The 27,096-nt window shown below is 35.4% G+C and overlaps 1 protein-coding gene across 7 annotated transcripts in view; it reads left to right on the forward strand.

Annotated features, from left to right (window-relative positions):
* Positions 1-26,627, forward strand: part of CEP120 (centrosomal protein 120) — a 76,493-nt gene extending 49,866 nt beyond the window's left edge. For 5 of the 7 annotated variants that reach the window (XM_087429881.1, XM_087429883.1, XM_087429884.1 and 2 more), the window contains 3 exons: positions 4,966-5,064; positions 19,443-19,588; positions 24,757-26,627. In XM_087429881.1, the coding sequence (XP_087286007.1) occupies positions 4,966-5,064; positions 19,443-19,588; positions 24,757-24,991 (480 nt within the window). In that variant the 3' untranslated portion in view covers positions 24,992-26,627. The remainder of the gene's footprint in view (positions 1-4,965; positions 5,065-19,442; positions 19,589-24,756) is intronic. The other 2 variants (XM_087429885.1, XM_087429882.1) reach the window with 2 other exon arrangements.
* The last annotated feature ends 469 nt before the right edge of the window (positions 26,628-27,096 follow it).

A 27,096-nucleotide genomic window follows, 5' to 3' on the forward strand; every position in this document is an offset into this window, starting at 1 on the left:
CAACTACAGCAAAGTTGCAGGGTACAAAATCAATCTACAAAAATCAGTTGCATTTCTATACGCTAATAATGAACTAACAGAGAGCTCAAAAAGATAATACCATTTACAATTGCATCAAAAAGAATAAAATACCTAGGAATAAATCTTACCAAGGAGGTGAAGGACCTATGCAATGAGAACTACAAGACATTATTGAAAGAAATCCATGATGACATAAAGAAATGGGAAGATATCCCATGCACGTGGATTGGAAGAATAAACATAGTTAAAATGTCTATATTACCTAAAGCAATCTACAGATTCAATGCAATCCCAATCAGAATCCCAATGACATTCTTCACAGAAATAGAAAAAAAATACTAAAATTTATATGGGGCAACAAAAGACCCCGAATAGCTAAAGAAATCCTAAAGAAAAAGAACAAAGCAGGAGGCATCACAATCCCTGACTTCAAAACATACTACAAAGCAATAGTAATCAAAACAGCATGGTACTGGTACAAAAACAGACACACAGATCAACGGAACAGAATTGAAAGCCCAGAAATAAAACCACACATATACGGACAGCTAGTTTTCGACAAAGGTGCTAAGAACATGCAATGGAGAAAGGAAAGTCTCTTCAATAAATGGTGTTGGGAAAACTGGACAGCCACATGCAAAAGAATGAAAGTGGACCACCTGCTATCTCCATTCACAAAAATTAACTCAAAATGGATCAAAGACCTGAAGGTGAGACCTGAAACTATAAAACTCATAGAAGAAAATATAGGCAACGCACTATTTGACATTGGTTTTAAAGGAATCTTTTTGGATGACATGCCTACCCAGACTAGGGAAACTAAAGAAAAAATAAACAAGTGGGACTTTATCAGATTAAAGAGCTTTTATAAGACAAATGAAACCAGAATCAAGATGAACAGACAACCAACCAGCTGGGAGAGAATATTTGCAAAACATACATCTGACAAGGGGTTGATCTCCATAATATATAAAGAACTCACACAATTGAACAACAAAAAAACAAACAACCCCATCAAAAAAATGGGCAGAGGAAATGAACAGACACTTCTCCAAGGAAGATATACAGATGGCCAATAGGCACATGAAAAGATGCTCAACATCACTAATCATCAGGGAAATGCAAATCAAAACAACACTAAGATACCACCTCACGCCTGTTAGAATGGCTATAATCACCAAGACAAAAAACAACAAATGTTGGAGAGGATGTGGAGAAACAGGAACCCTCATACACAGCTGGTGGGAATGCAAATTGGTGCAGCCTCTATGGAAAATGGTATGGAGATTCCTCAAAGAATTAAAAATAGAGATGCCGTATGATCCAGCCATCCCACTACTGGGAATCTATCCAACGCACCTGAAATCAACAATCCAAAGAGGCTTATGCACCCCTATGTTCATTGCAGCATTATTCACCACAGCCAAGAAGTGGAAGCAACCTAAGTGTCCCTCGACTGACGATTGGATTAAGAAAATGTGGTATATATATACAATGGAATACTACTCAGCCATAAAAAAAGACAAAATCGTCCCATTTGCAACAACATGGATGGGCCTGGAGCGTATTATGTTAAGTGAAATAAGCCAGAAAGAGAAAGACAAACACTGTATGATCTCACTCATATGTGGAATATAAACCAACACATGGACAGAGAAAATTGGACTGTGGTTACCAGGGGCAGTGGGAGTGGGGGTGGGGGGTGGGCACAAGGGGTGAAGGGAGTCATATATATGGTGATGGACAAACAAAAATGTACAACCCAAAATTTCACAATGTTAGAAACCATTAAAACATCAATTAAAAAAAATAGAAAAAAAATAAAATATTGAAAGCATTATAATTTAGTAGGGCATACAGAGGTTGAAGACAGAAGCTGAAATCTAGGGCCGGCCCCGTGGCTTAGCGGTTAAGTGCTCGCGCTCCACTACTGGCAGCCCGGGTTCAGATCCCGGGCGCGCACTGACTCACAGCTTCTCCGGCCATGCTGAGGCCGCGTCCCACATACAGCAACTAGAAGGATGTGCAGCTATGACATACAACTATCTACTGGGGCTTTTGGGGGAAAAAACGGAGGAGGATTGGCAATAGATGTTAGCTCAGAGCCGGTCTTCCTCAGCAAAAAGAGCAGGATTAGCATGAATGTTAGCTCAGGGCTGATCTTCCTCACAAAAAAAAAAAAAAAAAAAGCTGAAATTTATATATTTAAGAATATTTGGTGAGTATGTACTGTGTGCCCACTCCTGTTGTAGGGCAAAGGGAAAAATGAGAAGAAAGAAAAGAGAGAGCAAGAGAAAAAGTACATTATCCTTTTGGGACCTCACTTTTAAAGAATTTGTAATATAATTGGGGAGATGACTCAGAGAGCCTTAAATGACCATAATCAAATACCAGGGAATGTGATAGAGACTCTGTAATTCAGAAAGAGAAATCATTGTTCAGAATATAGTAGTTTTAAGACAACTCCATATAGAGGTAGAATTTGAGCTGAGCCTGAAGTTTTAAGTAAGCAGAGAGGAAAAAAGAAAGAATTGACAGGCTTAGGAAGTAATTTGGGCAATGAGGCGGGTATAGGGGACACCATCCTAGTGGTTGGAGTAGAGGGTTTCCTGGTGAGGAATACCAAGAAAGTAGATTGAGCAAGTCAGATAGAAATTATATTTTGGAGTGCCTTGAAACCTAGGCAGAGGAGTTTAGGCTCAGTACTGTAGGCAAGAAGTAGCTAGTGTATCTTTTTTAGTAGAGAAGGAATTGATCTAATAGTGGTTTGTAGGATTTATAGATCGAATAGATCTGAGGCCCAGGTGGCAAGAGTGGAGGAGAAGAGCCTGAGCTAAGGAAATGGTAGTAGGAATATAAAGGAATAAACGTAGAAAATATTTCAAGGGAGAAATCTGTCGTCTCTTGTGACAGATTAGAACTGGGGAGTAGGGGATTAGAGACGAAGACAATGCGATACCTCCAGGAGAGAATTAGAGTTGTGGGTGTATCACGGGTAGAAACAGGGAAATTGAGAACCAGTAAACATTAGTCTGTGCTTTCAGTCTTCACTAGCCTCTGAATTGACTCTAGATCCTGAGCTGAGTTTTTGTTTCAGGATCTATAACTTGGCTTATGATATAAGTGCAAAGGCTTCCCCAAGTCTCAAATCTATTCACGACAAGGGCTCTTAACTCAAGGTCTTTGAATGCCTTGCAGTTACATGAAAACTTTGGTTGTGTGCATTTTTCTGGGAATTGAGTCCATGTATTTCTTTAGAATCACAGAAGCAGCTATATCCTTAAAATAATAATAATAATAAAAGTTAGGAATTGTTGATTTGGTAATAGAAATCAGAAAAACGACGTTTGTGTCTCAGATTTGCTAGCTACAGTTTTTTTATTTGTTAACTATAAAGAAATGGTATGTATTGACTATACATGTGTTTTAAATTAGTGTGAATAACTATGCAAATGTGAATTATTTTGATAATCATAGCAAAACTGATATAACTGCCCAGACAGCTTTTTCTGGTGCAGTCAGCTCATGGGTATAAGCAGCCCCTCTAGGTTCATCCCTGTCCTAATCCTCATCCTTGGGCTCTTCCAGGATACTAGACTTTCTTCAAGACCCATGAACATGATCACTTTTATAATTGAATATTATTCTTTTACCTCATAGCTATAAAAAAAATTTTCCTATTCCTCTAACATATGTCCTATTGTTAAATTACCAAGTAATACTTATAAATCCTTGGGGTGTAAGTGGAAGAGATCATCTTTGATAATCTCAGAGTATTATTCAATTTAAGACGTATGAGTCTAGTCGTGAAATGTCAACACATTTAAATCCAAGCACTAGGGATTTGTAAAGCAGAAAAGACCGTGACTTCATGAAGTCATATATTACTGCAAAGAATGTTCTGGTCTTCTGTAAAGGGAATTTGGCAATCTGCTTTTCCTTTCATTTTATTTTCATTTGAGTTTTCTGAAGTTTGAATTTTTGGATAATGTCTTTGGTTTTATTTTCCTGCAAAACATTAGGAGTTGTGTGTATGGGAAAAAGTAGATTTGATATAAAAAAATTAGACCAGTTTATAATAACAGTATTTTGCTATAATTCAGGCCCATTATTACATTATCACTTAAATAGTCAAACTTGCTGTTGGCTACATGAATTTGTTTGGTACTTAGTTTGAAACATTGAGAGAGTACATTCCAAAATATAGCCAAGTTGGCTTCAGTTCATGCAAACAGATTGCCTGCTGCAAGTATAAATAACCATATTTTTTTAATTGAATCACTTTCATGTTTTTCTTTATATATTTGAGGAAAAATAGAAAATAAAAGTTAGATGAGTGTTATTAGGAGCATTATTTTTCTTACTCTTGGGTTTATTTTAACATTCTTAAAATATTTTTTACTTTGTAATCTTTCCTGGTAAACTGCTTTCTGATAAAACATTTCACTGTTCTCAGCATTCTGTGATTTTGCCAAAATGTAGTTTTGAAAGTATCTCTACTACCTCTCTTCGTTTTAAGACAAAATTCCACATAATGATAGACCTCCAAAAGGAATAATTTGGTTTCTGAGATTTAGAGTGCCAGCTAAATTGGAATGCTAACAGTTAGAACTGCTTTTTGTAAAAAATGAATGTATTTTTTACTCCATGATCTTTATGTAATATACACGTTTTAAATACATTTATAGTAACTGTCTGGAGGTTAAGACTAATTCAGTTTCTTTTAGTGTAGGCTGTTAGGCAGTAAAAATACGACTATATTTTAAACAAGAAAATGTTCATGTGCCATAATATTTATAGTAAATTATATAACAGTTTTAAATGATGTCGTATGTTACACTATATAAACTCTTTTCTTAAGCCAGACTCTTTGTATATATTATCTTTCAGTGATTGTACACAGTGGTATAGTGTTTCACTTGATATGATTTTAATCACTGTTAGGTTGAACTTGAAAGAAAGTTGGAATCCGCAACTAAGTCTAAACTGCATTACAAGCAGCAATGGGGACGAGCTTTGAAAGAACTTGCCAGACTTAAACAGGTATGTAGTTTATAGCTGATGATGGATTATTCTTTTTATGTCTTTTTCCCTTGATTCTTTACAAGTTTGCATATTTGGCAATATCTGGTATGTTGAGATGTCTGCATTTCAATCTCCAGTGCAATTTTTGAGATTACGGCCTTTTTTTTTTTTAAATATGTTATATATAAGATCTTTCTTTTTCTTAATTAAAAACTGAAACTTTTAGGTCCTTTTGTTTTTAATTGCCAACTGTTCTCTTCCTCAGAAGAAATGGGGAATAATTTCTTTTACTTGCACTTACAAAACTACCATTCTTTTCCTCCTTTTAGTATTAATTTCTTTCCATTGAGAGTGCCTTTTGGGGGAGAAATTTAAAGATAACTTAAAAAATTTAACATGTCCTCAAATTTAAGAACATATTTTAAATGTTATTCCTAGGAAGACAGTAATGTATTCAATTAAGAACAGGAGTCACAGGGAGTTTTGCATAATTTTACAAGCGTTTAAAAGTGATAGTAGTTTCCCAACTTCTTCTTATGTTACTTTTTTTTTCCTTCGTGCTACTAGATAACAAATGCTGTTAGCTTCATGAGAAATATATCTTAAGATCAAATAAAATATGAGCAGGATTTTTATTTTGAATCTAATCTACTTGACCTAAAACTTTTAACGATTTAAAGTAATGGTTCCTTTGTTCTAAGTTTTGCTTTTCTTTAATGCATCAGTTTTATTCTGAATGAAATTTTATAGATAGAGTCTTTCAGATTTGTATTTTTCTTAATGTGTCTCTATAACCATCAAATGCATTAAACATCTTTGTGGTATTGTACTAAATGCTTACCACCTTCATAGAGAGTTGGTACTAGACTGCATAAGAATAAATAAGGCAAACTGTGTTAATATAGCTTGTGGATGGGTTGAGATTGTAAACATAAGTATAAAATAATATTACAGAGAGTAAATATTCTATATATGCTCACAGGACTAAGGGATGAGTGAATAACATATATAGTACTGGGGGCCTCCTGTATTCAAGAAATTTATAGATATAAGTAAAACAGGTCTTTCTCTCAGAAAGCTTACAGTTTAGTAATAGGGAAGAAGAACTATAAACATAACATTTACTTTCTAATATTAAGAGCCCTGAAAAGAACCATACGGAGTACTCAGGAGGGGAAAGGACATTTATTTAATAAGACTTAGGAAAGGTATCAGAGAAGAGGAGGTATTTGAGATGGACCTCTGGGGAATTGATTGTGATTTAGGAAAGTGGGGGTAGGGGGAGGATGTTGTGAATATAACGAATAGAATGATTATAGCAAAGACACAAAAAGCATTGACTCTACTTGGAGAACAATGGAGAGCCCATTTTAGAGGTCATTTCAGGTGATAAAGACTGGAACTTAAGTGGTAGCAGTGGACACATGACACGGAGATTCTTTTAAAAGACATGGTTTTGGTAGATTCTGTATTTGATAGATTCTACCACAATATACCTGATGGGAATGCAGAGTAGAAAGTCAAAGATGATGCCAAGAGCTCAAGCCTTAGTGTCTGGAAAGAGAGTTTTCCAGTATCAGAAATATGGTTATTAAGACAAGAAGCTAACTGGGGCAGGAGAAAGGGATAGGACTTACATATTTGGACATTTTAATTTTTACAGAAAGAAATTCAGCAAGCAGTTAGAAATATGGATCTGATGTTGGGAGAATGGGCTTAAAAACAGATGAAAGAAATCCTTTGCAGAGGTGATAATTGAAGCTGTGACAGAACTTAGAATTCTTTTGTTTAAGAAGGAAGAAGGAAAGCTGATAATGGAAATAGCAGCTAGAAAGAAAGAGGAGGATAATTATAATGATACTGATAGAGAAGTTAGCATGAATCAAAGGCTTACTATATGCCAGGTGTTGTGCTTCATATTTTTTCATTTAAGATTAAGATATTTCATATCTTTTCATTTAGTCCTAACCAGTATCCCTATATAGCGGGTAATATCATTCCCATTTTATAGATGAAAGAAACTGAGACTTAGAGAAGTTAGGTAAGTTGCACAGGATCACACAGGTATTAATTGATAGAATTAAGACTGAAACCATTTGACCAGAGTCCAGGCTCAGGCTCTTTCTCCTTAATAGTTTCGTTCCATAGAAGCCAAATAATGAAAGAATTTCAAGGAGAAGAACGTGAGCCATAGAAGGCTTTAGGGATTTCTGACAGTTTTGAGGCAGAAATCATGATTTGGCATATCCTAGCAAGGAAAATAGCATCATTGACTGTTAGATAGACTAGCTCTGATAATAAGAATTAAAGTGACTTTGATAGAGAAGAAGCTGATATAAAGTCATGATGCCAAGATACTTAGATTACATACAATACAATAGGGAAGAGTCCCTGTGTAGTTAGGAGCAAGGAAATATTGTGATAAAAGTAGCTGCTAAAAATTACAGGATACAAATTCTATCAGAGGCAGCATATGTAGTAATTTAGAACATGGCCCTGGAGTCAAAAGAGCTGGGTTGTATCCTGGCTCTACCTCTTAACTACCTCTGCGACTCGGGTAATTTAATCTCTCTGATTAGGCTCCTCATTTGTATAGTGAAATTTTTCCTCACAGTTGTCCTGAGAAATAAATGAGTGGTCTGTAAAGCATTTGGTGTACAGTGTTTGGTACATCATATGTGCTCAATAAATGGTAACTTGTTAAAAGGAGATGAGCCATAAAGCTATTGTATAGTGTTCTTGGTTTCAGTCGATAGGGACCTAATTAGACAGTAGCTTTGGATATTGATGAACAGAACAAATATTGGAGGGGTTTGTGACTGACTAGCTGTTCAAAAAACTGATAGGCCTCAACAATAATTTAAAATTTTTAAGTCTAGAGAACAGGAGGATGTTGTTAGATAGTAACAGCAATAGAGAAGTGGGGTAGGATATAGTTTGAGTAATAGTATTTTGGATGGTAGTTTAAATAGATGTTCTGTAGAAAACTGTGTGGAAGGGGGGAAAAAAAACATATATAAAGGCTAAATGTGCAGATATGCAAGAGTTTCAGCAGGTGAGCTTCCTAAAGTTTGCATATAAAGAGATGAAGTGCACTGAGTCTGAAGAAACATCTGTAGTTATTTCGTTTGTTTGTTCTTTCATTCATTCAGCAAGTACTTACTGAGAGCCTACTGTGTACCTTGCACAGTGTTGGATGCTCTAGATACAGCAGTGCTCTCCCAAGGAACTTAAAGTTCAGCTGGCAGGACTGATGTTTAACAGGAATAGAGCAGGGTGATGAGAAATGCAAATGAAGTTATCAAAAATAATAGAAAATAAGTATTAGAAAAACGAGGACAAGGGAGTTATCACTATATTTTCTCACTCAAAGCTAAGGGAGAAACATTTCAAAGACAGTGTTTCAAATATCACTTTTATATTTGAAATCATTTCACGTTTTAAAATAGAGAGTAAATGGAGAAGTGGAAGATGGTGCCTGCCATTGAAGAAGTTGCAGAGTGAAGGATAAGAGACTAGTTAGTGCAATGGTAATTCATTATAAGGCATTACCAAAATCAGCAATGAAAAGATGGAAAAGCGTTAGCTGTTGACTAGGGTATTTCCTTTGGAGAAATAAGTAATATTTATTTATTTTTTTTTTTTGAAAGATCAGCCCTGCGCTAACATCCATGCCAGTCCTCCCCCTTTTTCTCCCCAAAGCCCCAGTAGGTAGTTGTATGTCATAGTTGCACATCCTTCTAGTTGCTGTATGTGGGACACGGCCTCAGCATGGCCGGAGAAGCGCGTGCATCGGTGAGCGCCTGGGATCTGAACCTGGGCCGCCAGTAGGGGAGCGCACGCACTTAACCGCTAAGCCACGGGGCTGGCCCCCAGTGATTATTAATTATTAAAATATAATTTAATTATAATTGTGTTTCTTATTAAGAAATATCCCTGCAAGAACTTTTTACTTGGGGAAATTGATTATGTTCATATGTGTATATTGACAGATGACATTGTTTTCACTGAGGTGGTTTGTAAAATATAAGCAAGTAAATAAATGATGTTCTGAAGAGAATCCTCTAAGTTCATGGCTCTGTTAGGGTTACACTGAAATATTCAGGTAGACTCCTTTAAGGGGAGATTCAGTATAAAAGGCTCCCACCCAAGTACCCCTCCTTCCTAATACATGCATCCTCATACACTTTTGCTATCTTCTGGATCTTTCCATTTAATCCATTATTTTCTGTTTACTCTTTCTTCCTGTATATTTTCTACCCTCTTGCCCAAAAACCATTGGCAAAGTAATTTTAACTATTCCTAATAACAGAGAGGATATCACAAAAGTTCAGATGCCTCCTTTCTCTTGAGTGTATAAGTGTATTAAGAAGAAAAGAAAACATGGTATTAAATTACTGGCTCAACTCTAAACTTCTACTTCTTGAAAGAAAATAGTCTCATTCTTTGAGTGCAGTGATCTTCATTGCAGAGCAATTCTATTCCTTATCCCACAAACTTTCTGCTTTAGAAACGACACTGTAAATAGATTTCAAGGTCACTAGGAATCAATGATGTTCTACAGACCACATTTGAGATTCAATGCTTTAAGGAGAAATGTAATAGACCTTGAGATTACCATAGTGAATTGTGCTCTGCCACTAACTGTTTTTGGAAGATTAAAATTAATAACTTCATTAAATAGGCACAATTCATATGTGTGAAAGTTACTTCCATTTTTTTCTAAAACTCTTTATTAAAAACACGTTTATTGTGTTTGAATGTAAAATTGGAATCCTCTATCTGCTTTTGTTCAGAGGATTGTTTGTACAACTTTTTGTTTAAATTGGATTAGTACCATGTTAATTTTACATTGCCTCTGGTGAATAGCCACGGGGCTATAATCTCTGCCAGTAATTTGTCACAGCAAAATCCTCTGGAGGGCCATACAAAACATTTGTGTAGTACGGATTAGACGTCGAAAGCCGTATCTTAGATTGTTAATAAATGTTAATGACAAAACCCAGCTGGTAAAGTTTGGAAATAAGATCTAATGCTTGGTGCCTATTGCCAAAAGAATGTTTAAACAGAGATTTCCATTACTCAAAGGTGACCTAGTATAGTCAATTTGTGAATTAAAAAATCATAATCTTCTAATTATTTAGAAAAAATCTTTTCTTCTGATTCACAACCATAGAAGTCTGTGTTTCCAAGTTGTACACTTTTTTGTTCTTTGTTAACTGGGTAGGCAACAGCTGTAAATTATAAATTATAACATAAAATAAGTCCTAAGTTAGAAAACAAGGAAATGATACCCATACTTCTGAATTTGCTATCTTTGGTGCAGTGTGTAACACTGACTTTAAAAAGTTCTAGTTCTGAGACATTTAAGGGGTAATTTAGTTTCCTTTTTTTCTATCTCCATGAAGATACAGTATAGAAGTATTTTTAAACCAAAACAAATACTTGAATCAAATTGTTCTACAAATACCTGAGTCAAGATTGTCACTTTACTCTGTGTTCTAAGTAACATAATTACTAAAAACATTTCTTGACACTGTAGAATATAGTTATGTAGGAAGAATAAAAGCCACTACTTTCTAAAAATAAATGAGTCATTATTAAGAGATATGAATTTATTATTGTAGAAAATTTAACATTTTTATTATGTCAGATATATTAAAACTAGGTATGTTTGCTCCCAGGACAGGAAACAGAACTAAGCTTTTGGGTAGGATGTGGGTCCCTTACCATATTTGTGCACAGTAGATCTGTTTAAAACTAAGCTGATATATTTAGTTAAAACAACACAGACTTCATTGGCTGACATCAGTACTATCTTGTCCAGCCTCCTGCTTATCCACTCAGAGTAATTAATTTGATTAATTTATAAGTAATTTAGCCAAGGATGGGATGTAAATCTTTGTTTAAGAAAACAGTTGGAGGTCCAAGTCTTGGTTAAAAACTGTGTCTTGAAACCATCCAGGCCCTCCTACTGACTTGTCAGCTCTGGGTTATTTTCAGAAAACTTTACTTGAGTTCCTTAGTTTAGTTGTAAGTTTTTCCCACAGACTTACATGGTATGTGTGAGTGGGAGAGTAAGTAGTGGCCACTTTTTAGCCGCTGTTTAGTCTAGTGTATGTATGTTTACATCTCCTCTCTGGATTTATAGGCAGCCAAGGCAAAATAAAGATTATACTCACTTGATTGAAGAGGCTTTAACCTAGAGCACCTGGCAGCAGAGAGGATTTCTTTCACTAACCTCTAATTTTTGTGTGTGTATGTGTGATTATTATTAATGCTGTATACTCGATTAAAAATTTAAGGCATTTACAGGCTTTTCTTATGTTTTAGAATGAAAATGTTTCAAGTTTTATAAAGTTACAATGTGGCAAAGTAACCTAAAATTAAATAATCAACTTTTTATTTTTTCTGCTTGCAATTAAACTTGCTCAGTGTAAAAATTGTAACTTTTGCAGCACCATATAACATAGAAAATAGAAGTCATCAGTAACCTTATCCCCTCCACCACCAGAGATGACAGTTTGGTGTATTTTTGTCCAAATTTCTTTTCCTTTCTTTCTTTTTTTTTTTTTTTGTGAGGAAAATTAGTCCTGAGCTAACAGCCATTGCCAATCCTCCTCTTTTTGCTGAGGAAGACTGGCCCTGAGCTAACATCCATGCCCGTCTTCCTCTACTTTATATGTGGGACGCCCGCCACAGCATGGCTTGATAAGTGGTGCGTCAGTCCACTCCCAGGATTGGAACCAGCAAACCCCGGGCCGCTGAAGTGGAGTGTGTGAACTTAACCACTACACCATCGGGCCGGCCACAATAATTACTTTTTAAATGTAATATATCATAATATATCTTTGTAAATTCCAAAGAGAGAAAAAAAAGATTTTTATATACCCCAACCTCTGCCTTCTAATTTAAGAAACAGAGCATTTTCAATGCTTTGGAAGGCTTCTGTGCCTTTTCTTAACTGCATCCTCTCCAGAGGTAACTACTGTCCTGAATTTGATATTTATTATTCCTTTGCTTTTCTTTATGATTTTATTATATTTAAAATATTGGTAAATAACACTGCTCACTTTTGTATGCTTTTAAACTTTATATACATGGAATCATTCTTTTTGAATTATTCTTCTGTGACCACCTTATGTGATTAAAAATTGAGATTTAGCTATTTTGCAAGTAGCTATAGTTCATTTTTATTGCTTTATAAAACTTAAACATATGAATATACCACAATTTATTTAACCAGGCTTCTTTCAGTGGACATATTTTTTCCAAGTTTTCTTACTGTAGGACAACACTGAAAATTTTTGTACATGTAAGAGTTTCTCTAGTGTTTATATCTAAAAGTGGAATTTTTAGTAATAGCGTTTGCACATTTCTTATGCTTCACTAAATATTGCCAAATTACTTTGCAAAGTGGTTGTACAAATCTGCAGTTCCCAAGAGAGCTGTATAGTTGTTACTCTTTACACCATGTCCAACACTTGGCTGTTATCAGATGTATTAATTTTTTGCAATTTGGTGGGTCTGAAATAGTGTCGCTTTGTGGCTTAAATTTTCATTTCCCTGATTGCTGACTTTAAGCATCTTTTCATATGTTTATTGGCCACTTGCATGTCTTCACTGTGGAATGTCTTTTTATGTCTTTTGCTCAACAGAAGAAAATCAACGGGTAGTCCAGATTTTGGAGTCACTAGACACAAAGTTTGAAATAACTACTATCACTCTATTCTAGAAAGGAGGTGATGTGACAGAGAAACGTATTAGAGAAGTAGAATCTTTTAAATCATAAAGAAATTCTGGAACTGAAAAGTATTGCAAGTAAGATGTAAGAATTCAATAGATGAGTTAATAGCAGATTAGACATAGCAGAAGCAAGGATGTGTGAACTAAAGGTAAGTCAATAAAAAGTATCCAAACTGAAACAGAGAGGAAAAAAGATGGAAAATACAGCAAAGAACATAAGCAACATATGGGGTAAAGTATATGAGACAGACTACCATTTGTGTAACCACAGACTGCTTTCTTAGTCTGTTTGGGCTGCTATAACAAGATACCACAGACTCAGTGGCTTATAAACAACAAATTTGTTTCTCACAGTTCTGGAGGCTAAAAGTCCAAGATCAGAGTGCATGCATAGTCAGGTTCTATGTCTGTTGAAAGCCTGCTTCCTAGTTCATAAATCGCCATCTTTTCACATGGCAGTCTTCACGTGACAGAAGGGGTTAGGGAGCTCTGTCAGGCATCTTTTATAAGGGCACTAATCTCATTCATGAAGGCTCCACCCTCATGTTGGTGTGACCTAATCACCTCCCAAAGGCCCCATTCCCTGGCACCATCACATTGGGGATTAGACTTCAACATATGAATTTTGAGGAGACACGAAGAACATTCAGCCTATAGCCTAGCTGCATCATAGTAAAATTGCCAAAAAGCAAAGAAAATGTTAAAAGCTATGGAGGGGCAGAGGGAGACATTGCCTTCATAGGAGCAACAATAAGACTGACAGATGACTTTTCAACAAAAGAGAAGGAATTCATAGGATAGTGGAATAACATCCTTAAAGTACTGAAAGAAAATAACTGCAAACTTAAAATTCTGTACTCAGTGAAAATGTCCTTCATAAATGAAAACAACTTCAGACTTCTCAGACTAACAAAAATTGGAAGAATTTGTCATGGCAAGCCTAAAGTAAAAGAAATACTAAAAGGTGTTCTTCCCAAATGAAAGCACGAGAATAAAGAGCAGTGGAAATAAATATCTGACTAAAATATAAATGGATGTTGATTGTAGAAAAACAACAATCACAATATCTGTTGGGTTAAAAATATAGAGAATTAAAATTCATGACAAAAATAGTATAAAAGATATAAAGGGATAAATAAAGTTAAAAGTTTAAAGTAGTTGCATTATCAGTGGAATTGTAATTTACATTATTTCTAAAAGGAAAGTAAAAATGAGTAACAAGCTAATAGGGGGAAAATTGAATGACATAAAATATTAGATCTAAAAAAAGACAAGCAGAGAGAAGAAGGAACGTAAAATAGATGGAACAAGTAGAAAATAGTAATATGTAAAGATTTAAACCCATGTATATCACCAATTGCTTTAAATATAAATGGGCTAAATACTTCCATTAAAGACAAATATTAAATTAAAAACTGAATTAAAAAAAAACCAACAGTATGCTACTTATAAGGGACATACCTTCAATATAATGATACAGAATGGTTGAATTTAAAAACAGAAAAAAATATATACTGCATTAATTCTAACCAAAAGAAAGCTGATCTAGCAATACTTATATCAGGCAAAGTAGACTTTAGGGGAAGAGGAATTACTTTAGATAAACAGAGTTTTCATAATCATAAAAGGATCGGTTCACCTGGAAGATGATAATTTTAAATTTGTATGCACCTAATAACAGCCACAAATTTATTTAAAACAAAAAATTAATAGAACTGAAAGGAGAAACAAACAAAATGATAATAATAGTAGATTTTACCATAACTCCTGGGAAGTGATAGAGCAAACAGAAAATCAGTAAAGATTTAGAAGATTTAAACAACACAACCATTCGTATATATAGAACACTTCTTCAAAAAAAAAGTCCAGGGTACACATTATTTTCTAATGCACATGGAACATTTAGCCAAATTGCTCATGTGCTGGATCATACAATTCTCAATAAATTTCAGAAGATTGTAATTCAGAATATGTTCTCTGGGCCAGCCCCATGGCTTAGTGGTTAAGTGCGCGTGCTCTGCTACTGGCGGCCTAGGTTCAGATCCCGGGCGCGCACCAACACACCGCTTCTCCAGCCACACTGAGGCCGCGTGCCACATACAGCAACTAGAAGGATGTGCGACTATGACATACAACTATCTACTGGGTCTTTGGGGAAAAAAAGGAAGAGAATTGGCAATAGATGTTAGCTCAGAGCCAGTCTTCCTCAGCAAAAAGAGGAGGATTAGCATGGATGTTAGCTCAGGGTTGATCTTCTTCACACACACACACACACACACACACACACACACACACAAACAATATGTTCTCTGATGACAGATTAAGCTGGAAATTAATAAAAAGATAATAAATATCCCCAAGTGATTGAAAATTAAGTAGTACACATCTAATGACCCATGGCTAAACTAGAGACCATAAGTGAAATTAGAAAATATTTTGAACTGAAAAATAATGAAAATACAGCATATTAAGACATGAGATTTAATGAAAGCTGTGCTTAGGGGGAAATTTACAACCTCAAGTGCACTTAAAAATAAGAAAAGCATAAAATCTGTTCTCTACATATCCCTTCTGACCAGTCAGTAAAAGAACAAGAAGTTAAGGAAGTTAGAAGGAAGGAAATAATCAAGATAAGTAAAAATTAATGAAACCAGGAAAATTTACAACAAAATCAACAAAGCCAAAAGTTGTTTCTTTGAAAGGAACCTCTCCCTTGGCAAAGAGTGTTCAGGACAAAAAGAATAGGCACTAACTCCCAATACTAGGAATTTAAAAAAAAAAAAAAAAAAAGGCTACAGATCCCACAGACGTTTAAAGAAATAAGAGGATGAGAAATTTTATGTGAATTTGAGAAACAAAACTTAAAAAACTGACACAAGAAGAAAAAGAAAATATAACAGTCATATAGCTATTAGATAGATTGAATCTGTAATGAAAAATCTTCACACAAGGCTCCAGACCCAGATGGCTTCACATTTGAATTTTAGTAAACATTTAGAAAGAAATAATACTAATCTTACACACACTGTTTCAGAAACCAGGAAGAGAGAACACGTCTCCCTTTTTTTTTTTTTTTTTTTGTGAGGAAGACTAGCCCTGAGCTAACATCCAATGCCAATCCTCCTCTTTTTTGCCGAGGAAGATTGGCCCTGGGCTAACATCCATGCCCATCTTCCTCTACTTTGTATGGGACACCGCCACAGCATGGCTTAACAAGCAGGGCACGCACTGACGCACCCGGGATCCGAAACTGCGAACCCCGGGCCGCCGAAGCGGAGCGTGCACACTTAACCGCTGCGCCACTGGGCCGACCCCCGTCACTTTTTTTTTAATGAGACCAGCATAACCTTGATCTTAAAATCTGACAGGACATTATAAAAACAAAGCTAATTGGCTAATCAATCTCGTGAACATAGATATAAAACTTGTAAGCATTACAATCAAGTTTATCTATTAAACAAAGGCAAAGTTGGCTATTTCCACCTTAAAAGAATAAAGGAGAAAAAAAAAATCAAGCGATTATATAAAAAATGCAGGGAAAAGTCAATACTCATTCATAATAACAATTCTTAGCAAAATAAGAATGTAGGGGAAATTTTTTAATCTAATCAAGGATATTTACATAAAACCTACAAAAAAATCTTCCTTAAAATAATGAAAGTTTTCCCTGAGATCAAGAATGAGAGAAAGATGCCCTCTATCACGGTTTCTTATCAACATTGTCCTAGAGGTTCTAGCCCGTGTAATAGGCCAAGAGAAAGAAAAGGTACATCAGTTGGAAAGGAAAAAATGAAACTGCCATTATCTGCAGGTGACACTGTTATGTACTTAGAAAACCAAAAAGTCTCCACAGATGACCTGCTAGAATTAATAAGTGAGTTTAGCATGTTTGCTGGAAACAAAGTCAGTATGTAAATATCAATTTCAATTCTCTATTCTAGAGACAATAGAAAATGAAAATTTTAAAACTGCCATTTACAATAGCATCTAAAAACATCAAATACCTACGAGCACATTCAGAGAGAGATGTTAGTGTGTAGAGAATTATAAAATATTAAAATTAAAGAAAACCTAAAATTAAGGAAGACCTAAAGGGTAAACCATGTTCACTGATTGAAGAATCAATATTGTAAAGATATTGGTTTGGGCTAGACTAATCTGCAGATTCAGCGTAATCATAATCAAATCCCAGCTAGCCTTTTCTTTTTAGCCCTAGAAATTGAGATTTATATGAAAATGGAGGAGTCAAGACTAGCTAAGAGAATTTTGAAGAACAGCCAAAGGTAGAAGACTTACACTATCAGATATCAAGAGTTAATATTACAAGAGTTACAATAATTAAGACAGTCGAGTTTAATGCAAGGATAGAGAACTAGATCAGGTTAGGGAGTCCAGAAACAAACCCATACATATACGAGCAGAGGTGATGTATACTGCCAAGCAGTGGGGGAGAAAGGGTGTTTTCCAGTAAATGTTGCTAGGTCAATTGGAGCTCTATATGGGGAGAAAAAGAAACTTGATCTCACACCATACACAAAACCAATTGCATATGAGTTATTGATCTAAATGAGGCTTCAAGAGGGTAACATAAAAGAGTATCTTCAAGACTGAGGCAGGCAGAAATTTTCTTAAATTACACGTAGCACTAGCCAAAAAGGAATAGAGACATAAATTTGGGCTATATTAAAATTAAGTCAAAAACACCATTAAAGGAGTGAAAAGGGAAGACAAAGACTAGTGGAAGATATTTGCAATTTAAATAACTGACAAAGGGCTTACCCAGTATGCATAAAGAACTACAAACATATGAATAAGGAAAGATGGATAGCCAAGTAGAGCAAAGTGCCAAATGGTTGTACAGGAACTTTACAAAAGAAGATATCCAAATGCCATTAAAAATATTAAAACATGTTTAGCTTCATTAGTCTTTGAAAAAAATGCAAAATAAAATCACAATGAGATACCACTACATAATCTATCGGAATAGTTTAAATGAAAAGAAAATTGACATTACCAAATGTTGACAAGAATATAGAACAGTGGAATGTGCACATAGAAGTATAACTTAGTACTACTACTCTGAAAACTGTTTGACAATACTTACTAATACTGAAATTCTTACGTCTTATGACCCAGCAGTTTGAATCCAAGGAATATACCCAAGAGAAATGCATATAAATATATGTGCCAAAAGGCATGTACAATAATGTTCACATCAGCTTTATGATACGAAACTGGAAACTAACCCAGATGTTCCTCAGCAATGGAATGAATAAGTTGTAGATTCATCTTATGGAATGCTATGTAGTAACGTGCATTATCAGCTACACCTAATATGAATGAATATGAAAAACAATGTTAAGTGAAAGAAGCCAGACATAAGTAATATATACTGTACAATTCCATTTATATAAAGTTTAAAGCAGTCAAAACTTATTTGTGGTGTTAGAAATTAGGGTAGGAGTTATCTTTGGGAAGGGATGAGTGGTTAGTGACTGGGAAGAAACACAGAGGGACTTCTGGGGTTCTGATAATCTGTTTCTTGATCTGGAGGTGGTTATGTGAATGGTTCACTTTGTGAAATTTTATCAAAATGTACATTTGTGATTTGGCAGTTTTCTGTTATTATTGAATAAAGGTTTCTTTTTTTTTTTTTTTGTGAGGAAGATCAGCCCTGAGCTAACATCCATGCTAATCCTCCTCTTCTTGCCGAGGAAGACCGCCTCTGAGCTAACATCTATTGCCAATCCTCCTCCTTTTTTTCCCTAAAGCCCCAGTAGATAGTTGTATGTCATAGTTGCACATCCTTCTAGTTGCTGTATGTGGGACGTGGCCCCAGCATGGCAGGAGAAGCGGTGCGTCCGTGCACGCCTGGGATCCAACCCCAGGCTGCCAATAGCGGAGCATGTGCACTTCACCGCTAAGCCACGGGGCTGGCCCCTAAAGGTTTATTTTTTAAAAAAGGAGATAGCACATATCTATTGATCTAGCGCTCCCATTTTGGGGTTCTGTCCTATAGAAAGAAAAGCACCTGTCCCTAAAGAAATATGTAAAAAGATTCGTGAGCTAGATTATAGGGTGTTTTATTGCAGCATTGTTTGTAGTACCAAAGTGTCTCTTACTGAGAGAGAGGTTGAATAAATCATGGAATATCCATTCTGTGGAATGTTACACGTTTATTTTAAAGAAATTTTATATGTGCATAAATTTTTGTCTGAGCCTGGAGAAAAGAGTGGAAAGGCATATTATTCCCTGAGGTGGGAGTGGATTAGTAACCAGTGCAGGGATGGTTACTGAAGTTTTCTTGGTACGCTTTTGTTAACCATTTCTTAGATGCTGCTCTTTCCACTGGTCCTTGTGGTGACTCATTATGTTGACAGCAGACTCTTCCCTGCCTTCAACTTCTGTTATCTTATGATATTCAGCTAACCTCAGTCACTGATTGGACCATGAATGATTATGTTTAATAGCAAGAAGAGAAGTCATGGAAAGAGTTTTTAAAGAGAACCTGGGCATTTCTGGATGATATGTGACTCATAGAATTGACAGTACATGGCTTTATTATAAATAGGATTATAATCACAAGTCGAAGTCATATGAAATATATTTATTCCTAATATTAGGGATCTGGCTTATTTCTTTCTTTCAAGCGAGAGCAAGAAAGTCAAATGGCTCGTCTTAAAAAACAGCAAGAAGAATTGGAGCAGATGAGGCTACGTTACCTGGCTGCTGAGGAAAAAGATACAGTAAAAACTGAGCGACAAGAATTGTTGGATATAAGAAATGAATTGAACAGGTATAATAACTAGAAAATTACATTTGTTTTTTCATACAAAAACAAAACTTCTAATAGGACAACCTTTTAATTGGTCATTGGTCCAGGGAAAGTACAATGTCAGGTCTTTCAAGAATAGAATAGATCATGTATAAAATGTAGCTGACTTCTAGAGTAGAAAATCTATGCCAAAGACCATTACACTCAGATTTTTTGCCATGAATGTAGTTGTATCAAATCTGTTTAGCTTTTTTGTTTCCATTCATAGCATTAGTACTTGAAATTTTATTTTTGTGTGACTATTTCACGATTATTGCTAATATTTCAAGGTAATCGATTATACTGAATTTTTAATTACATAAAGTATAAGAAATTTAAATTTTAGTTATATTTTAATTTATTGAGCCCTTACTGTGTGTCAGGAGCTATTTTATTATTTATTTGTTTTTTTTGTGAGGAACATCAGCCCTGTGCTAACATCTGCCAATCCTCCTCTTTTTTTGCTGAGGAAGACCGGCCCTGGGCTAACATCCGTGCCCATCTTCCTCCACTTTATATGGGACACCGCCACAGCATGGCTTGCCAAGCGGTGCGTCGGTGCGCGCCCAGGATCCGAACCGGCGAACCCCGGGCTGCCACAGCAGATCGTGTGCACTTAACCGCTTGTGCCACTGGGCCGGCCCAGGAGATATTTTAAATTACATGCCTATCTCATTTTTTTTAAATCTTTAAAGCAACTTTTTAAGGAAGATATTATCCCCATTTTAGAGATAAAGAAACCAAGAATTAAAGAGATTTAAGTACCCTTTCCAAGGTCACACAGCTAGTAAATCGTGGAGCCAGAGTTCAAATCTGATTCCAGAGGTTGCATTTTTAACTACTGTGCTACACTGGGCATCTCTGTAGTGTCATGTTCATCTTAGTTACAGTTTCAACAGTATTTCCTGTTAGAAAATTCACCATTAGGAGGCAGCATAAGAACAAATTATAGTCTTTTTGGAGGGGAGTTTGAAGGAAGACTTTTTAACTTAGTTTATCAAGAGATTAGTATTTTTGTTTCAGCAAAGCATACTCTCTTAGCTTGGGCTGCCATAACAAAATACCATAGATTGGGTGGCTTAAGCAACATAAATTTATTTTCTCACAGTGCTGGAGGCTAGAAATTCAAGATCAGTGTGCCAACATGGTTGGCTTCTAGTGAGGACTCTCTTCTTGCCTTGTAGACAGCTGCTTTCCCACTGTGTCTTCACATGGTGGGAAGAAAGAGAGCAAGCTCTCCAGCATCTCTTCTAATAAGGGCACTAATCTCATCATGAGGTCCCCACCCTCAGGATCTCATCTAAACCCAGTCACCTCCCAAAAGCCCTATCTCCAAATACCATCACATTGGGGGTTAGGGCTTCAACATATTAATTTTGAGTGGGACACAATTCAGTCCATAGCACATACATTTGACAAAATATCCCATGACATCTCCATGTATGAGCTGGGAAAATTCAGTCACTGTATTGGGTGGGTTCATAGCTGAATCAAATAACTGCATTTACAATATTAATGTATAAATATCAGTTATAAAAGGTCAATGTCTATAGATCCATGCTGCAGAGCTCAGTTCGTGCTGTTATTTTCTTTTTATTCAGCAAATATTTATTTGGTGTCTCCTATATTGTAGACTTGGAAGATGTTACAAATTAATTAATTATAATGTGATCCTTGCCTTCCAAAATTTTGCTCTCATATATAGCACTTTTTTGGTTTCAGTATAGCAAATATATATTAAGCCTCTACTGTTTGCTAAGCACTGTTTTGGTGGCTTAAAGATAGTCAATTGCCTATCAAATTTGTGGATCATACCAAATAGAATCTTATCATTAATATCTTAATAAATTAGGATTCACATGGAACTAAAACCAACAAGATTAAATATATTAGACAAAGCAGAGTCCTCTGTATAAATTATGAGAAAAATCTGTTAAGTGATGGGCAAGACATAATAAAAGAGTTCATGTGAAGAAGCCTAGGAAGATTTAAGTGGCCAATAATAACAGTGTGACTTCGCTGCCAAAGAGCCAGTGTGGTTAGGGATGTTCATAGAAGTAGTGTTCAGTTCTCAGCACTGGTAGAATCACCTCTGGGGTGTTCTTACCAATGTGTAACATACTTTAAGGCAAATCAGCTACCTAGAGAGTTTCCAATGGAATGTGACCAGAAGCTGTTCGGAGAATGAGGGATATTGAACCTTGGGCAAAGTATTAGATAGCTGTCTTCAAATATCTGGAAGGCTACCATATTAAAAAGAAGTATGTAGGTTATCCTCTTGAACAGAATCATACGCATTTACTGGAAAGTATAAGAATGCATACTGAGTTCAATATAAGAAGGAACTTTGTAACAGAGCAGTTCTACAAAACAGTAGGTTCCTAGTGATAGGAAGTGTGTTAGTGGAGTCCAGATATAGCGTTTGTCAGGGAAGTAAAGTTTCCTTTGATAACTTTATGGGCTTTATCAGCTACAAAATTCTAAAATCTTATTATGATCATAATTGATGATTTGCATTTTCGTAAAGATTTGGTAGAGATAATCTATCAGTTGTGTAAAAATTCCATTTGTCTTTCATGTATAAACAGAAGAACAAGGAAAGTTATTGAATTTTGTGGTACATAGTTTGGTGTTGTGTGTCATTAATTTGCCTAGAGGACCTCTTCCTCCAAGAGAGCTTAAGAATTAGGGTAGGGGAAACAGCTGTTCAGAAATCATTCCTTACCCATCCACATGAATTGGGTACCAGTATCAAATTGGTACCAGTATCCCATTAACCGCTTGATTTCCACTCCAGTCTCAAAGCATGGTGCCCTTACTATTTAGGCTTTCTTTCTTAGAACAGATGGAGATATTTGGTGTCCTCTTTGGACTTTTTTTTTTTTTTTTGCTAAGGAAGACTCACCCTGAGCTAACATCTGTGCCAATCTTCCTCTATTTTGTGTGTGGGTCACTGCCACAGCGTGGCCACTGACAAGTGGTGTAGGTCCGCGCCCAGGAACTGAACCCTGGCCGCCGAAGTGGAGTGTGCTGAACTTAACCACTAGGCCACAGGACCGGCCCTCCTGGACTGTATACTTTAGTTTCCTGTTGTTTGGTGGGGAATCTTAGGAGTCAGTTCAAGTTTCAGAGGGTCGTCGGTACAAATGAAACTGTATCCTACCAACAGTCTTGCACCCTTTCTGGGGTCCTCCTCCTCTTCTGTCAGAGCAGTTCTGTCTCCTCACTGGCTCTTCTCCCCTCTCCTTCACTCCATGTGTAAATTCAGAAGTGGATTTGGTTCTCACTGGCTTACTTACTCTGAAGACCATCTAGAAAGCAGAGGCTTAGACTCAACTACTGTATCTTACTTATTTTTAAAGATCAAATTTAGTAGTAGTAGTTGCAAATTTAAACATTTTTGTAGCCAGTTACATGGAGGAGTATCAAGTTATATCTTAATTGTACATTCTAAATTAAATTACAGGCATGTGCCACATAGTGAAGGACTGCATATGTGATGGTAGTCCCATAAGATCAGTACCATAGAGCCTGGGTGTCTAGTAGGCTATATCATTTAGGTTTGTATAAGTACTGTAGGGGAGGGATAAATTTTCTGCTACCCTTCCAGATTCTTCTGGCTGGTCTAAGAATTAAATTGACATGAGACAGATTAACAGGAGAAAAACAAAAGTTTAATAACATGTATACATGAGATAAACCCAGGAAAACTGAGTAACTCACCAAAATGGCTGAAGCCTTCACCTTAAATAACATCCTCAGTTAAAGACAAAAGATGTTGGGATGGGGAGAGTCAGAGACTTCAAAGGGAAGGAAGGTAATTCACAGGTAGGTGAAAAGGAGCAAATGTTTAGAAAACAAGTGTTTGGCCACATGGAAACAGAAGAACACAGAGGGCAGCCTAACCAACAGGCTTTTCTAGGTTCCTCCCTGTCTACCACCTAGTTCAAGTTATGCTAAGGTGATAGCTCACTTCCTGAGACAGGTGTTTTAATCTGAATTCTTTCAGGCAGTTAAGGGGGAGGTAACAAGAAAAACTTGCTGAATCTTTTATTTCTTAAAAATAATCAGCCTAAAAATAATCTTCATGTTAAAGAGACACATTTGGGGTGACAGATTTTGTTCCTCTTCAGTACACTCTATGATGTTCACACAACGACGAAATCACATAACGACGTATTTCTCAGAACATATCCCCATCATTAAGTGATGCATGACTGTAAATTAAAACATACTTCTTGTGCAGTCTTAGTGTTGCTATCACTTAGTAAGTATACTCTCCATTTTCAAGGCAGTGCAATTAATGATATTCCATTGGAAATACCCAAATCCCAGGCTATCACTTGCTCTCCTTCCTCATCTCCTCGATGAGATCGTCACCAAGATTACCTGAAGATATCCATACAAAGTCTTAAAATGTATATGTCCTTTGAACCAGGCATTCACTTTTATAGAATTTCACTTTCTATGATTAATTAGTCATATAAGCTCCATTATAGTAGGGACTTTTCTTCCTGATTCACTGTGGTATCCCCACAGCCTACCACTGTTTGGTACAACTAAATATTTCTTGAATGAATTTAGAAGGAATTTTTATGTTTAAAACAGTAATAAGAAAAGTTTAATAACAACCTAAAAATCAACAATAAAGGACGATTAAATAATGATACATCCAAATGGTGGAATGTTAATGAAGCCATTTAGAACACTTAATGATGTAGGAAAATATTCATTATATTAATAAGTGAAAAAATAGTATATTTCATATATAGTATCATTAATTTTTTAGAAAAATAGGTATTTAAAATATATATGCATTTTTCCCATTGAAAACAAATACAGAAAATTATTACTCAGATTGGTTATCTCTGAATAAGACTACAATGATTTTATTTTTTTCCATACATTTCCAAAAGATCTAGTTTTCATGTATTTTATAATTAGAAAAACAAGTATTGTTTTTAAAACTGTCTTTTATAAGTGTGCTAACTCTGACTAGCCAAGTGAAACACTGGTTTTAGTTTTCTTCCTGAAAATATTGCTAAAAACGTATTTTACCATTAAATCATTTTGTTTTTAAATGGTGGTGTTAAGAAAACCAAAACAGTATTTGTTGCCTGCTAGAATGATATTTGTTCTTGACTTCTCAGGTTAAGGCAACAAGAACAAAAACAGAACCAGGATTCCAGAGAGATTGCAAGTGGAAAAATGGATGGCCCACACGGCAGTGCATTGGAAGAAGGTTTGGATGATTATTTGACTCGCCTAATAGAAGAAAGGGATACTTTGATGAGGACGGGGGTGTATAATCACGAGGATCGAATAATAAGTGAACTCGACCGACAGATCAGAGAGGTTTTGGCAAAAAACAATGCCAGTAATTAATAACATTTGGAAAATCTTTACAGAGACTCCAGGTCTAAATTTTAATTGCATTGTAAAACCCTCAAAAGAAGGGAAAATGGATGTTTTAAAATGCAATTTTCAATTTTTTATAAGCAGAATTTTGTATGTTATTGTATAGTATTTATTTGATTTTATTTACTTTATGCTACCTCTCCCACTGTGGTTTTATTTGTAATTGCATTTTATATACTCACTTTAAATGACTTTTCAGTGTTTCTCATAATTTCATGGCTACCTTTCAAAACAGCTTTTCACTAGATTTGTTCTAGGAGCACTGACTATAGTGATTTCCAGTTCTATAACTTTTTTCATGTTGAGCCAAAAGAGTATATGTTGCACTTTAAAAATGCTGTGTCCTCTTCATTTGAATATACATATCTTAGAAGTTGAGGCCAATTGTAAATATAACCAGTTTTATTTAATTCAGTTTAAATGACCTGTCTTTTTAACTTGTAACATTTGCGAGTAACAAGTTTGAAAACAGAAAGCAGAGAAGCCATATGATACATTGAATGGCAAATTAGCCATTTATTTAAAGTTAATACAAGAGTAAACATTTTTCAAGAGCTGTTGAATTTTCGAATTTTCAGTGTACTCTTAACTTTTAAGAATATGAAGTAATAGCTTAATAAGGTTGTCTTTGTCAGTCTCTTGCTCAAAATTGCATTGTTTTCTTTTGTTGAAAATAGAGATTTCTTTTTATTTTCCAGTAATAGTAATACTAGTTGTTAACTCAAACTCTCTGTAATATAACATGGAAACAGACACATAAGGGCTTTAGCTGAGAACAAAGAGTGAAAAGCTATTTTTTACTCCCCCTAATTTTAATCAGTCTTTTTCAAAAGTACATGAGATTAACTCATTGGATTTATGTAGTGCATGTCTGCATAAACTTCTAAGAATTCCTTTACATCGTATTCTTCAGGGCCAATATTTGCCCTCAAAGCAATACCTTCCACCTTCTTTTACAGGGCACTGAAAAGGTTTATTAGTAAATTCACAGATTAGGTGAGTCTTAAAATATATGTAGTTTAAAACTGCTGATTTCCAAATGTAATAGATTTAAGTATATACTTTAGGAAGTGTGTACTATTTATTGATAACTTCCATAAAAGCAGAATAGGCTATTTGGTAACATTAAATTAATTTTCTGTTGTTTTCTAAGGAGATATATTTCTTGTTTGGGAAATTCAAGTCCCTTCACACACTATGTGTTTTTCTTTCCTTATTAACAAAGTATTAATCTTCTAAAAACAACCAAGCAATAAACAACAGAGAAAGAAATTACTGAATGAGAGAATAATGAATACGTGAATCATAGCAGGAATTTGAAATATTAATTATTGTTATACATTTTCTCTCATTGATTTTCGTGCCACATGAATGGAACAGAAGTATTTTTGTTTCGGAAGATCTGGGGTAAAATATGGTGACTGTGCCTTCAATTGCATTGTGTGCTGCGTGTGACTGTTTTTAAACACTAGAGGGGGCCTTAGATTTAAAGAAACAAAAAGGACTTTTCTAAAATGGATGTGCGGTTTATTTTGCCTTCTGTACAGCAGTCTTTTGGCTATGTAATTTAACAAATAAAATCATAATTGTTTGCATCTTTGAATTCCTAAGCAGTCTATTACTTTTGTTTCTAAATCAAATGGGCAAGTGCTTGGCACTTCCCATATCAAGTCACTTTGTGTTTTTGGTTTTTAAGTGCTTACATTGCATGTACTTTTATATGTCTTAAGACTGGGAGAGTCTGAAATTTTAACACCTTTTCCTAGTCCTTCAGCAACAGCTATTTCATTTGTGAGTGGCATTTAACATACTTGCACTGATTACTAAATTATTGTCAGTGCCTGGGAGTTGAGTATGACCACAGTAGATGAATGAATGAGCAAGTGAGTGGGTCAGTGAGTGAATAAGTTTCCTCATTACTACATATAATATTTTAATAGTCATGTGAAAGAAAATTTACCTTTAAAATATTTGTGAGTCCTTTTCATGGAGAAAGTCTGGTCTCCACATCTAAGGCTGGCACATACTGTGTGGAAGGGTGTATCATATCTACCAGGTATACGTGGTGGTGC

This window comes from Ceratotherium simum, chromosome 4 (genome assembly GCF_057802395.1).
Source record: "Ceratotherium simum simum isolate JZ-2026a chromosome 4, ASM5780239v1, whole genome shotgun sequence".
NCBI lineage: Eukaryota > Metazoa > Chordata > Mammalia > Perissodactyla > Rhinocerotidae > Ceratotherium > Ceratotherium simum.